Here is a 15,417-nt window from a genome sequence, read left to right as displayed (position 1 = left end):
GCGAGCTAGCAGTCTCCTCGGTGAGCACTGCTTGTGAGAGTCACGAGGTTCAGGCGCTCAGTTCTAGGTCTGCCTCCCTCCCCAAGGCCACGCCACTATTTAAGATGTCTGTTTCCTCACATCTACATAGGACAGGTACACTTGAGACTCCACAGGTAAGAAATCTGGGCACTTTCAGGCAACACCCACAATGACTGAGAGTGCTATCGGTCATTGTTACAAAAGATGTTCCAGTATTGGTCATGCTAGCTTATAACCGGGAAGTTGGAGGGAAAAGAAAATGAAAATATTTCACTTATGGAAGCTGGGCAGGCTGGTCTGGGTCAAATGGCACTGGGGAACCAATGAGTAAACATGTCTTTGATTAGGAACAAATCATTGACTTGATTGAGAACCAGTTTGCTTTCACTCTTCATCTGCTGGAGGTGAGACACCACCAGAACAGAGCAGTCAGTGTGAGCCAAACAGGAACCAGACAGTTTTTAATCTTTGCCAGTTTGAGCTGCAACATTAAATAGCATTCAAATCAAATATTCTTGAAAGATCCTGGTATAAATCATAAAGAAGTTACTTCCTCAGGTCACTACATTTGACCTCCAGTGACAAGCACCCAGTGACAAGCCTGCCCAGCCTGTCTGCCTGACAGCCCAAGTCTTCCTTCACATACGTGCCACTGGAGACTGTTCTCGTGGGCCCAGGACTATGCTTGATTTCTTTTACTGACCCTTCTGCTTCTCCTTCCTGTAAAAACAGAAATGCAAGGGATTTAACACAATATGTCTGCAAGACAAATTCTTTGTCAAAAGAAAAAAAAGACAAAAGATGAATTTTTGTGACATGCAACCCAAAGAACCTTCCAAACATTCAGATGTGCACTGTTTAAACTGGGTGGCTCAAATGCAATGGAAACGTACCCTCCCCTCACCTGGCACACCCTGTCGGGATTATAAATACCCCAGCTAAGGCGTGAAGGTCAGTTTCCTCTGGCCATACACATTCTACCTGACTCTGTAAACATGAAAGCTTATCTGCTCCTCTCTTTCCTTGGCAGTTCCCTCTTTCTCAAGGTTAAGGTCATACAGAGCTGGTGACAACTCCACATATCCTTCCTTTAAAATGCAAAATGCTATAACTCACCGAGGCAAAGTTAAAAAAGAGGCAGTTTCTGTGAATGAGATTCACAAAGCGCCATCTTGGCCAAGTTGGTTCCCATTAGAAATGTGTATGCACCGCAGGTCAGTTAGGGAACAAGATAGTCTAAGACCCACAGGATTTGAAAGACATTTATATTCCAGTAAGCTCCCAGGGAAAATCTTCAAAAATGCACAAAGATGGTTCTAGATATATATGTATAAATATATATATTTATATATAGAAATATAGGTATATATTATAATATATAAATATATAATGTTATGTTATATATACATTATATATAAATATATATAATATAGATATATATTATATAAATATATGTTATGTTATAAATACAACATTATATATAAATACATATATAATATATATAAATATATATAAATATAATGTTGTATATATAACATTATATATAAATATATATAATGTTATATATGTAATTATATATTAATTGTATAATATATTATACAATTATATAATTGTATAATATATAATTGTATTATACAATTATATAATTGTATAATATACATAATAATATATAATTGTATTATACAATTATATAATTGTATAATATATTATACAATTATATAATTGTATACGTTCTGTATTATTAGAGAATATATTACATATATTCATTATATAATATATAGATATATCTATTATAAAAAATATAGATACATATATGTGTATATATTATACAATTATATAATTGTATAATATATTCTATATTATATATTATAGAATATATTATATATATTCATTATATAATATAAATATAGATATATCTATTATAAAAAACATAGATACATATATTTTTTCTCTGCTTGGGGCCATGGGGGTTCTAGATATTTTTGATATTTCTTCCTAAATCTTGGGCAGTGCTTTCCAGTTCACAGAAGAAATGCATGCAAAACATGTTTACACTAAAAATAACTGTCACTCATCTGACAGGGGAATGAGATGCTAACCATGCACCCTGAAGGAAGAAGCTTCATTTGGAAACTTCTCATATGCTGTTGGGTTTCCTGCAGCTTATCGGTTATTGACAGAAGGGTAAGGTTCTTTGGTTAAACTTCTGTCTCAGTCATCTTCGATCACTTGCAGAAAGGGTACTCTGGCAAAATACGCTTTTCGATTGACATTTTAATTGTCTTGATTTTGGCCACTAAAATGTATGAGGGGGCATGGATGGCAGGGTTATTCAGAGCTGTTTCCTAACTCTACTGCAGCAAATAAATCAGAAAGCAAAGACAGTTAGACATTCATATTTCAGATATAACCAGTAGGTGAGCTTTTTTGCAAGTTGCTACCCACTCCTCCTGACTTATCTACAATGTACATTTTTCTCTTCCAGGGACACAATATTTTTCTTTTCTTTTTTTTTAAATTTAAAGACAGAGTTTTGCTCTGTCACCCAGGCTGGAGTGTAGTGGCACAATCATGGCACAATGCAGCCTCTCAAACTCCCGGGTTCAAGTGATCCTCCTGCCTCAGCCTCCTGTGTAGCTGGGAGTACAGGCGTGTGCCAACATGCCTAGCTAACTTTTCGTCCTTTTTTTTTTATTATACTTTAAGTTTTTTAAGTTTTAGGGTACATGTGCAATCATTAAAAAGTCAGGAAACAACAGGTGCTGGAGAGGATGTGGAGAAATAGGAACACTTTTACACTGTTGGTGGAACTGTAAACTAGTTCAACCATTGTGGAAGTCAGTGTGGCGATTCCTCAGGGATCTAGAACTAGAATTACCATTTGACCCAGCCATCCCATTACTGGGTATATACCCAAAGGATTATAAATCATGCTGCTATAAAGACACGTGCACATGTATGTTTACTGTGGCACTATTCACAATAGCAAAGACTTGGAACCAACCTAAATGTCCAACAACGATAGACTGGATTAAGAAAATGTGGCACATATACACCATGGAATACTATGCAGCCATAAAAAATGATGAGCTCATGTCCTTTGTAGGGACATGGATGAAACTGGAAACCATCATTCTCAGCAAACTATCGCGAGGACAAAAAATCAAACACCGCATGTTCTCACTCATAGGTGGGAATTGAACAGTGAGAACACATGGACACAGGAAGGGGAACATCACACACTGGGGACTGTACTTTTTTTTTATGTACACACAGGGTTTCGCCAGGTTGCCCAGGTTGGTCTTGAACTCCTGGGCTCCAGTGATCCTGTCTCCTCAGCCTCCCAAAGTGCTGGGATTATAGGCGTGAGCCACCACACCTGGCCAGTCCCTTTTCTTGTATCAGATATGTACTCTGACTCATGGAAAGTGACCATCTGTACTACAAAGGATTTTATCCTTGTCTATCTTTCTCCCTATCTAATCTTTATTAGTGGCAATGAAGGAGAGGCCCCCACCTGGTACATGGACCTGCTCTGCTCTTTAATAGGGCTGCCCCTATGCCCAGGCACAGTTGTAACAGATGCTTCTCAAGAGCTTAGGGCCCCCTCGCTTAGCGCACTTCATTTGGGGTTGCAGAGAAATTTGATTTTCATAGCAATGGCTTCAAACTCAGTTCTCAGAGGCTCCTGAGTAGCTGCTTTTGAAAGGGAAGGAAAAGCCAGGACACTCCCTTAACCTACAACCAGAGCAGTTCTGCTCTTTCTTTTCTCCTCTTCTTCTTTTTAATATATCAGGGTTCCTCATACCACTGTGTTTGAAAAGAGGGTTCTGTTGGCCAGGCGGGGTGGCTCATGCCTGTCATCCCAGCACTTTGGGAGGCCGAGGCGGGTGGATCACTTGAGGCCAGGAGTTTGAGACCAGCCTGGCCAACATGGCAAAAACCTGTCTTTTTTATTAAAAATACAAAAAATTAGCTGGGTGTGATGGCATGCGCTTGTAGTCCCAGCTACTTGGGAGGTTGAGGCACGAGAATCTCTTGAACCCCGGAGGCAGAGGGTGCAGTGAGCCGAGATCGCATCACTGCACTCCAGCCTGGAGGCAGAGTGAGACTGTCTCAAAACAAAAAAGAGGGTTCTGTTGTTAAAATATGTTTGCGGCTCCCTTAAGTGAACTGCGGAATACAGCTTTGAGACGTAGTTTGAAAAATGACAGAAAGTTCATGCTCATGTGGGTTTTTTCCTTTTCTGGTCACAAAAATGTTCAGTTTGCCAGGACATGATGGAAAAAAAAAGACTACAGCTTTCATCATAAAAGGTAATTAATATTTTTCCATTTTAGCTATGATAACCCTTACATGCATTATGCTATACTTAGAAAATGAGAGCCAATTTATCTTTGCTACACTGGAATTTCCTCAATCCTTGGCTTGTGTTGACAAGAAAAAGTGGTATTTGTTTCATGTTTCCAGGTGAGGCTTTATAGTTTGCTCATAACAAAAATAAAACCCAAAACTCACAGCCATCCTAATTTCAACAAAGGAATCTTCTGAGGAGCCGCTGGAGTTCAGCTTGAGCTGCAGTTCAGACACGATGCCCAACAGGTCTGCCTTCTCTGCTTGTAGCCTCACCACCTGGGTCCTGAGCTGGTCCTTTTCCTGCTCCGCTTCTGCCCTGGGAAGCCTGGAGTCATCAGTGGGGTCCTGGAGATGACAACGAGTAAAGTGAATGAACAGATCAAACTAAGGCCAGGCACCATGGGCTCATGCCTGTAATTGAAGAGCTTTGGGAGGCTGAAGCGGGAGGATCCCTTGAGGCCAGGATTTCGAGACCAGCCTGGGCAACATAGCAAGACCCCCATCTTTACAAAAAATTTAATAATTAGCCAGGTGTAGTGGCACACACCTGTAGTCCCCATTACTTGGGAGGCTGATGCAGGAAGATTGCCTGAGCCCAGGAGATCAAGACTGCCAAGGCCCTGTCTCCAAAAAAAAAAAAAAAAAAAAAAAAGCCAAGCCAGGCGCGGTGGCTCACGCCTGTAATCCCAGCACTTTGGGAGGCCGAGGTGGGCGGATCATGAAGGTCAGGAGATGGAGACCATCCTGGCTAACACAGTGAAACCCCGTCTCTACTAAAAATACAAAAAGATTAGCTGAGCGTGGCAGTGGGTGCCTGTAGTCCCAGCTACTCGGGAGGCTGAGGCAGGAGAATGGCGTGAACCCGGGAGGCAGGGCTTGCAGTGAGCTGAGATTATGCCACTGTACTCCAGCCTGGGCAACAGAGCGAGACTCTAGCTCAAAAAAAAAAAAAAAAAAAAGTCAAAATAACAAATACAAATCAAACTAAGGACCTGGCCATGAGACTCAATTACCCCCACACCTACTGACAAGGAAGTTTCTCAACACCTTTATGCCCTGTGCTTTAATGTAGAAAATTCCAGCTTTTACCTGACAATTTTTTTTTCCAGACAGAGTCTCACTCTGTCGCCCATTGGAGTGCAATGGCTCAATCTCAGCTCACTGCATCCTCTGCCTCTCCGGTTCAAGCAATTCTCCTGCCTCAGCCTCCCAAGTAGCTGGGACTATAGGCGCCCACTACCATGCCCGGCTAATTTTTGTATTTTTAGTAGAGATGGGGTTTTGCCATGTTGGCCAGGCTGGTCTCAAACTCCTGACCTCAGGTGATCTGCCCACCCTAGCCTCCCAAAGTGCTGGGATTATAGGCGTGAGCCACCATGCCTAGCCCATGATTTATTTTGACATAACATTTAAAATGGAAATTTTTACATTATTTTATTGTATCCAAATAATCAAAATTTAAAGTAACTTCATGACAAGAAAGAAAGCCTTCCTTGCCATGCTGGAATAATCTGATATTATAGAAATAATCAACCATACTTTGGCAACAGTGGACTTATAAGCTGTTGTCTAAAATTCCAGAAAGGAAGGGAGAAAAGTTCCCACCACCCAACCTCCTGCCCTTTTCCTCCCATCAATGCCCACCCACACCCCTTCTCCCCACACTTGGCATGGACAGCAGAGGCCTCCGTAACAAAGCACGCCCAGTGGGGATTTCAAACGTGTTCTGGGTTGTGTCATTACTAACGTCTTTGACATCCACTCCCAGGTATGAGCACATTTTTCCAGGTTCTTTGGGTCAAGAAAAATGTGTCTCTTTCTCTTTTCATCTGTGGCGATGCGATAGCCTCCTACCACATGACATCTTCCAAAACATTTTTAAAAAGGAAAATGTAAAGTGAATAATCTCCATTTTAGACTGAGAGAACAGACAAGGTCAACAAGTAAAAATTCTGAGTAATGGGTTTTTCAAACATATTTTTTATATCAAAGACAGAAACTAAAAACAATTGTTGGTTCTAGGCAGAGGCCCATCTGCACCATCTATAATGAATACAATACAATGATTTATAACCTTACTGTTCTTTTGCCTACAATCAATATGGTCAAAGCTTTACAAATTTCTTTCCTCTAAAAGAGATTATCCATGACCCTTAATAGGGCAACCAATCTTTTCAGCAAAAGCACTTCTTCCAAGACCAGGCAAAACACCAATCCAGACTGAACCATGAAAGGTTTTGATCTAGGAGTCTAGACACGTAAGATTCTACTGCAAATGTCAAGGGGAAAAAAAAAAACACATCACGGTGGATCAGTCTGCTCACCTCAGATGACCTTTCTGATTTCCCTTTTAGTTTTCCAAGCTCTTCCTTCAATTTCTCATTCTCATGACTCAAGGCCATTAGACGCTCTTTGGCTTCTTTGCTCTGTATCTCAAAAAACTGGCGTTCTTCCTTCTGTTTCTCTGTCCAGGCCGAAAGCTCCTCAAATCTCCCTTTCATGGCTTGATTATTTAGCTTCATGGCTTCTGCAGGAGGTTCAGAGTGATGGAGTCACACACCAGGAAAGTGGACTTGATTTGATGAACCAAATCTCCCTCTAGTCCACTTGACCACATGGCTCTGAATCGAAAGATGCCATGCTTAGCCTCGGCCCAAGGGTCAGCAGCAAAAAGATGAAGTGGTTTTTGCTTACAGAAAAGACTAGTGGGATGAACATCATTTCTAGTCCTTAAAAGTCCCAAGAAAATAAAGTTGATTTGGGTACTGCCACTACAGCACAAATATCTAAATATCTATCGTTACTAGGAACTAAGGAAGTTCTTACTACTCCTAGATTCAAACACTGGTCCTGCCCAAAGCCACGGCTTGAGATACCAGGATGCTTCCTCTTAATAAGGTAATATTTAGGACTAACTCTGGAACCATAGCAGCCTTTCTTCCTTTTTCCTTTTTTTTTTGAGTCAGGGTCTCTCTCTGTCATCCAGGCTGAAGTGCAGTGGCACGATCACGGCTCACTGCAGCTCCAACTTCCCGGGCTCAAGCAATCCTCCAACCTCAGCCTCCCCAGTAGCTAGGACCAGAGGCATGCACCATCACGCCCAGCTTTTTTTTTTTTTTTTTTAATTTTTTTGTAGAGATCAGGTCTTGCCATCTTGCCCAGGCTGGTCTTGAACTCCTATACTCAAGCAATCCTTCTGCCTCAGCCTCCCAAAGTGCCGGAATTACAGGCATGAGCCACCACGCCCAGTCTCTTTTTCCTTTTGAATGGGCTAAATATCATTATGCTACTTCCATGAGATACACAAACAGTTTTTATTTTTACCTGTTTCCAAAAGTAAAAATCAGAACAGATTTAGCCTTGCCACAAGCTAAATCCTGTGCTTCCCCACCCACTACCACCTATGGAAACGGGGAGAAGAAGGGAGGTCACCACCAAGCCTTAGTGCAAAGGGATGGCATTTGTTGAAGGCCCGGGATGAATGGGGCATGCAGGGGCCGGCTCTGCTCACCTTTCAGCTGGTGGTTCTCGGTCAGGAGCTCTTTCATCTGCTGCAGCAGCTCCTCCGGGGTGAACGTGTCCAGGTTTGGGTGGGCCAGATGTGGGGGTCCATTTCCTGTGCTTTCACTGGGGCTGTCCCCCTTTTCAGTGAGGCAGCTGAGAGGTTGATGGGACATTGCAGAAGTTCCTGTGGAAAAGTCACCTGTTGAAAATAGAGCTGTCCCCCGCCCCACAAGGGGTCCCCGGGAGTCCCACAAACCCATTGGCGATTTTTAATATTTACTCCAAAAGTTGCCCACTTTCTCTCCAGTTACATTTTGAACATTTTTGATTCTTCCTTTTAAACAAAAAAGGTATATGTAGCTTCAGAAAAGTGTGTGTGTGTGTGTGTGCATGTGTGCATGTGTGTGTGTATGGGTGTATAAAAGGGTACAAAAAAATGAGGATTTGGGAAATGGTGGAGGGAGATGAGGGTATGACATCATGATGATCAAGATATATGTAGACATGGGCAAAGTATCATGAAAAATATTTCCCATGCAAATCTTCAAATTCAAATCTCCTTATTTCAAGTGAATTGCATGGTAAGTGAATTATATCTCAAAAAAGCTGTTTTAAAAACTATATTTTGTTTACTGTATTTTTGGTTAAGAAGAAAGGGAGAATTAACATTCTTTGAATGCTTACTATGTGCAGACTCAGCACACCAGGCCTGTCACTGACTAATCTTCATTAACGCTGAACCAGGCAGCTGTTTTATAGGTGAGGAAGTTGGGTTTACAGAGGCGTACAGCTCATCCAAGGCCAGGAAGTGGCACCACCAGGTATCAAAGCCACACCTTGTAAAACAACAAAGTTATACTACTGAGTACTTAGGCTTTAATATTCTATTTTTCGATGCATGCTGAAAAGACTAAGATATCTTTAGGTATTGCATGGTCTGAAAGTTCTTTACACGTATCACTTTGTTTTGTAGAGGCATCCATGTGGACATAGAAATGCAGGACAAATGAGTAAATCCCCACTCTGCTTCTGTGTTACCAACCACCCAGGCAAACATGTTCAGCACAAATTTCCACCTTCACACTTGGTGAAAATGATGTATTTTCTTCAAGAGCTGATGGGGATAGATTATAAAGCAATACATAGCAAAGGCAACTCCTCCCCGCTGATGCTGTATACACATGGCCCACACACCCATTCCACAAAGGTCAACAGTGGCCAAAGTCCAGAGAGATGCCTGAAAAAGCATATTATTACTTCCAGGATGTTTACTGTTAGAAGATTGTTTTTGAGCCGGGCGCGGGGGCTCACGCCTGTAATCCCAGCACTTTGGGAGGCTGAGGCGGGCGGATCACGAGGTCAGGAGATGGAGACCATCCTGGCTAACACGGTGAAACTCCGTCTCTACTAAAAAAATACAAAAAATTAGCCGAGCATGTTGGCAGGCGCCTGTAGTCCCAGCTACTCCGGAGGCTGAGGCAGGAGAATGGTGTGAACCCGGGAGGCGGAGCTTGCAGTGAGCCGAGATCGTGCCACTGCACTCCAGCATGGGCGACAGAGCGAGACTCTGTCTCAAAAAAAAAAAAAAAAAAAAAAAGATTGTTTTTGTTTTTTGAGAGTCTCTCTCTGTTGCCCAGGCTGGAGTGCAGTGGAGCGATCTCGGCTCACTGCAACCTCCACCTCCTGGGTTCAAGTGATTCTCCTGCCTCAGCCTCCCAAGTAGCTGGGACTATAGGCGTGAGCCACCATGCCTGGCCAATTTCTGTATTTTTAGTAGAGACGGGGTTTCACCATGTTAGCCAGGCCGGTCTCGAACTCCTGACTTTAGGTGATCTGCTGGCCTCGGCCTCCAAAAGTGCTGGGATTACAGGCATAAGCCACTGCTCCTGGACCTTAGAAAATAATTTTAAATCCATCTATCCAACAAATAGGTATTAAGCACCAATGTACACTATACAACTGTGATCAGGCAGAAAGCCACGGATGCACAAAAGGGGTGAAGAGAGAACTTGGAGGCGAGCATCCCATTTCTGATGGGGGAAAGGCACTGGTCTCAATGAGATCCATCAGCCACTCATGACTATGGAGCCTGTGTGACCCCTGAGTTGTGGAGAATCCATTACACATGATATCAGTCCCTGAAAGATAGAGATAAGAGCACCGCCTGTTTCTGACATGTAACTGTGTCATAGTATCTATGTGTGTATTTAATAGCCATCAATTAAAATAAAATGCACCAATGTGGTGTTGCGTCCTTGGCCACAGGAGGCAATACCTTGGGCTTTCTGTAGATCTTCTGGAAGCAATACCTGGTAACCTCCTGTTGGTGCGAGGAACTTGTAGGTAATCAGAGACAGAGCTACCTACCACACTCTGTGACAGGACAGCCTGTGCCACTTCTTCCTACAAGAGCTAGCACCAAGAGGGGCATTCTCATATAGTCATGTAATGAGGGTGATGGCAATATTATGAAGCGGAAAACACTGATAAACCATAGGATTCATTTTTGAACCTTTTGTATCTATGTGTCACACACCCAAATTCACTTAGAAAACAGGTATAATGCAGAAATGTTCCATAGCTTAGCATTAGGTGACTAGAACAGACTGCTCTTCTTCTCACAAAAATAATCTGAATAGACCATCAGTTTCTAATTTTCCGTGAAATTCATTTTTTTGTACCCAGAATCATCTCATTAAAATAGGGTTTTACTGAGTAACAGTGTTCCTACCAATTTGCAGAGGAATACTAAAATTCTAGGTAATAGACCTAAAAGAGAAAATCCTTGTGATATGTATCATTTACTTGCCAACATTTAATTTTTCTTAGGTATTCAGTGATTATACTATATTTTGCAAAGGCCATGAAAATATTCAACAGATTTTTTTAAAGAAAGGACCTAAGCAGATTTTTAGAAATGTGTTTGGTTTCGGCCGGGCGCGGTGGCTCACGCCTGTAATCCCAGCACTTTGGGAGGCCGAGGCGGGTGGATCACAAGGTCAGGAGATCAAGACCATCTTGGCTAACACGGTGAAACCCCGTCTCTACTAAAAAAATACAAAAAATTAGCCGGGCGCGGTGGCAGGCGCCTGTTGTCCTAGCTACTTGGGAGGCTGAGGCAGGAGAATGGCTTCAACCCGGTAGGTGGAGCTTGCAGTGAGCAGAGATCTTGCCACTCCAGTCTAGCCTGGGCAAAAGAACGAGACTCCGTGTGAAAAAAAAAAAAAAAAAAAGAAATGTGTTTGGTTTCATCTTATTATATGCACAAATTTCTCCCTTTTTTCTGAAAACGAAAGGAAAGGAAGGGGAGGGGAGAAGAGAGGGGAGAAAAGAAAGAGATGTTTCTTTGAAAACTGTTAAGATTTTTTTCCTCAATGAACTTTTTTTTTTTTCAGACAGAGTCTCACTTTGTTGCCCAGGCTGGAGTACGGTGGCACAATCTCAGCTCACTGCAACCTCTGCCTTTCAGATTCAAGTGATTCTCCTGCCTCAGCCTCCCAAGTAGCTGGGATCACAGGCATGTGCTACCACACCCGGCTAATTTTTGTATTTTTAGTAGAGACAGGGTTTTGCCAAGTTGGCCAGTCTGGTCTTGAACTCGTGACCTCAGGTGATCCACTCGTCTCGGCCTCCCAAAGTGCTGGAATTACAGGCTTGAGCCACTGTGCCCGGCCCCTCCGTGACCTTTTATACCTCCACCAAGCCTACAGATACCACCATAATAAAGTTAAAACTGGTTCTAGTTATTACATCAGTGTTTCTGACTTCTCATGTAGCCCGGATTTTATAAGGATACGAGGAAAAAAGTGGGGTCGTGCTAAGGGAGGCCACAGAAAAAAACATTTGTACCATTAGCCAGATGTGTGGCCTTGGGAAGTCACATGACCTCTAGTGGTATTTATTGACTCATCCAGCAAATGATAATCCTTATGTTGTTGCTTTCAGCTCAACAACTCTGTGAAAAATATTCTTTAGTTTCTAGAAAGACCACAATCTAAACCCCACCCTTCAATGCATATACAACATGTATCACGGGCAGGCCAGTCACTCTCATGAATAGCTATACCTGTCCTAATGACAGCAAATTCTGTGATATCGTGTATTGTCAGAAAAAATATTTTGTAATTCAAATGTCATCAAACATAAGAAGTTAGCGTAAATGGTAAATATAAGCATGTAAATACTTAATACCAAAATTTTACTAAAAGTAATTTAATTGATGCCGGGCGCAGTGGCTTATGCCTGTAATCCTAGCACTTTGGGAAGCCAAGGTAGGCAGATCACTTGAGGCCAGGAGTTTGAGATCAGCCCGGCCAACATGGTGAAATCCCATCTCTACTAAAAATACATAAATTAGCGCCAGAGCTCACGCGTCGGCATGGTTACCGCCAGCAGCCACTGCACCTCCTTCTGGCTGACTCGCCTCCCAGTCCTGCGTCGGACCCCTGGTCACCCCCACGCTGTCCCTCCTTCGTTCCTTGAAGACCTCGAATGCCACCTTTTGTTGAACATCTCGAATAGCATCATGTTCTAACCAGATGGCTAGACGGGATTTATGGACAAGAAGTTATCATTGAAATTAAATGGTGGCAGACATGTCCAAGGAATATTGCAGGGATTTGATCCCTTTATGAATCTTGTGATAGATGAATGTGTGGAGATGGCGACTAGTGGGCAACAGAACAATACTGGAATGGTGGTAATACGAGGAAATAGTATCATCACATTAGAAGCCTTGGAATGAGTATAAAAAATGGCTGTTCAGCAGAGAAAGCCATCTCCTCTCTCCATAGGGCCTGTTTTACTATGATATAAAAGTTAGGTCATGTACATTTTCATATTAGACTTTTTGTTAAATAAATTTTTGTAATAGTAAAAAAAAAAAAATAGCTGGGTGTAGTGGTGCATGCCTGTAGCCCCAGCTACTTGGGAGCTGAGGCATGAGAATCGCTTGAACCTGGGAGGCAGAGGTTGCAGTCAGCTGAGATCATGCTACTGCACTCCAGCCTGGGTGACAGAGTGAGACCCTGTCTCACAAAAAAAAAAAAAGAAAAAAAACCTAATTTAATTGATTTCGGATAACTCAAAGGGCACTTCATAATCTTAGGTTGTCTTAGGACATCACTATGAGCTATCACTGTGCAGTGCACATATGAAATATCTATCGGTGGAATGCCAGTTACAGAAAGCTTCGTTCTCTGTTTTTAACATCACCTTGAGCTACGTTCAACTGAGGAAAGACAGAGATACATTACATATCCTTGCACATGTCTTCGAAGGTTACAGAAACTGGAACTAAGCCATTTATTCTAATATTCTATCTAATAACAGAGTTTCCCATAATCAACTGACCTAGATGTGAAGTATGTAATTTCTAGGCAAAAGTGATATTTAATGATGGAAGCATGAATTAATTGAGCACAGGATTTGTCAAGATTCCACCAATGAGGAAGACTGAGGACTGCCTAGTAGGTGGATGGCCAAAAGCAAGTCCGCTAGATTTTATTCCCAGATCTGCTATCTCAATTGTGTATGTGTGTGTGTGTGTGCCTGTGTGTGTATATACATTTAAATTCCAGAGATCAAGTAATTATAGTAACGACTTGACCTTGTAAACATGAGCATACATCTGATTGCTGAGTTGGCCTTAGAAATGGTCCAGACCAACATATTCAATGCAAGAACGTCTTGTCTGGTTTTGATGGCACATGATCCTATAGAGCAGGCTTGAGTATTTCAGTGATAGAGCACGAGTGCAGTGACCTTAGCAGGCACTGTCTGTTCCACTGTGGGATGGCTCTAGTGGTCAGAAAGTCGTAATGTGTCAAATGGTACCTGCCTTACACTGACTTCCCCCCAATGGACACTGGACACGGTATAAGGTTAGGTCCTTGGCCTGGTATGGCCAAGTCTTCAAATTTGCTAATGAAGTATTCATAGGTTCAATCCCTATGGGAGAAGTGAGTTTTAAACAGTGAAAACTTGCTTTTTGACCAGAGACAAGAGTTGGCTACTGGCAAATTCTATGAAGAGTTTGGGTTCACAAGGCGGGTAAGATTCTAACATTGCATTGACTAAACCCTTCACCACCCTGGAAAAAGAACTTAGAGTATGCATCCTACTAATGGGGTAAAAGCAGCCTCGTCATTACACACTAGAAGGGATATTGTGACTTTGTATTTTAGTAATATACAGAAAATGGCAGCAGCTTTAACCTAGCTCCCCAAGGCAGGAACCTGGGAGTGAGGCTTGATTCTTCCCAGCCCCCTTTTCCCCAAGTCTAATGGGTCACCAAATGCCATCACCTCTACCTCCTAAATATTTCTTTTTTCTTTTTTTTTTTTTTTAATTAAGACTCAGTCTCACTCTGTCGCCCAGGCTAGAGTGCCATGGCAAAATCTCGGCTCACTGCACCTCCGCCTCCCAGGTTCAAGCAATTCTCCCACCTCAGCCTCCCAAGTAGGTGGGATTACAGGCACATGCCACCATGCCCGGCTAATTTTTGTATTTTTAGTAGAGACAGGGTTTCGCCACGTTAGCCAGGCTGGTCTTGAACTCCTGATCTCAAGTGATCCACCCACCTCGGCCTCCCAAAGTGCTGGGATTACAGGCATGAGCCACCACACCTGGCCCTCCTAAGTGTTTCTAAAATCCACTGCCTCCTCTCCATCCCCACAGGCTTAGTTCAGGCCCTTATCTTGTCTGTACCACAGCCAGGTTGACCTCCACAAAGGACAAGGGTTCTGCCTCTTTTGTCCACTTCTGTATCCCCAGGACTGAGAACATTACTTGCCACATAGAAGGGAGGACTCAGTAAATATCTGTTGAATACATTTTAACAGCCTCCTAAATGACTGGCTTTCAGCCCTATCAATTTCAGTCCTCTTGCCCTCATGGTTTCTTTCGCAATATGAGGTCATTCCCCTGAGTCCATCCTTCCCATACAAGACAGACTTTCAGCTTCTTAGCAAGACAAACGTGGCCTTTCAGGGCCCAGGCCCAACTGACCCACCAGAGTCACCTCCTGCTACCAAAACACTCGTATCTAAGGCACGTTAAAGAGCTCACGGTTCCCTGCATTCTTCTGTCTCTGCGTCCTTGCCTCTCTTCTGCCCTCTGCCCGAAATGTCTGGCTCCCCTTGTGTCCTGGCAAACTTCCACTGGACAGATCAATGTCCAGCTTAAATATGATGTCCTGTGTCATATGAACTGTTCCCTACTCCGAGCACCCAAGAACAATGCATTTCCACCTCCTCCGCCCATTCTGAAATTACTGCTATCGTCTGCTCGTCTATTTTCTCTCCATGTTAATCTTACTAAAGACTGGTACATAGCAGGCTTGCAGTAAACGTTTGTGGAAATGAAATGAAAATATAGCATAATGAGGTATTTTTAAGTCTAATATCTGTAAAAATGCTTTCTGCTGTGTAGGTGACAAACTCAGCATGCTAGTATTGTCAGGAATTTCTCCACAGTTCCACCGCATTCACTTCCAGATTCTCGAAATCCACTTTTCTAACTTATTTGAAAAATCAG

General features: G+C 42.6%; 1 protein-coding gene and 1 pseudogene across 7 annotated transcripts in view; one reads left to right on the top strand and one right to left on the bottom strand.

Annotated features, from left to right (window-relative positions):
- The window catches only part of OPTN (optineurin), a 37,778-nt gene that overhangs the window by 20,428 nt on the left and 1,933 nt on the right, over positions 1–15,417 (bottom strand). For 5 of the 6 annotated variants that reach the window (XM_030819272.1, XM_030819269.1, XM_030819273.1 and 2 more), the window contains exons 2-5: positions 7,889–8,065; positions 6,702–6,904; positions 4,540–4,722; positions 668–741 (exon numbers count right to left, since the gene is read on the bottom strand). In XM_030819272.1, coding sequence (XP_030675132.1) covers positions 668–741; positions 4,540–4,722; positions 6,702–6,904; positions 7,889–8,054 — 626 coding nt within the window. In that variant the 5' untranslated portion in view covers positions 8,055–8,065. Of the gene's footprint in view, positions 1–667; positions 742–4,539; positions 4,723–6,701; positions 6,905–7,888; positions 8,066–8,565; positions 8,718–15,417 lie in introns of all 6 variants that reach the window. The other variant, XM_030819271.1, reaches the window with a different exon arrangement.
- Positions 12,437–12,648, top strand: LOC115836731 (annotated as a pseudogene). The gene has a single exon (XR_004031761.1). The product of XR_004031761.1 is annotated as a small nuclear ribonucleoprotein G pseudogene (transcript).

This window comes from Nomascus leucogenys, chromosome 9 (genome assembly GCF_006542625.1).
Source record: "Nomascus leucogenys isolate Asia chromosome 9, Asia_NLE_v1, whole genome shotgun sequence".
Classification (NCBI taxonomy): domain Eukaryota; kingdom Metazoa; phylum Chordata; class Mammalia; order Primates; family Hylobatidae; genus Nomascus; species Nomascus leucogenys.
This window is presented reverse-complemented; position numbering and strand designations above follow the sequence as displayed.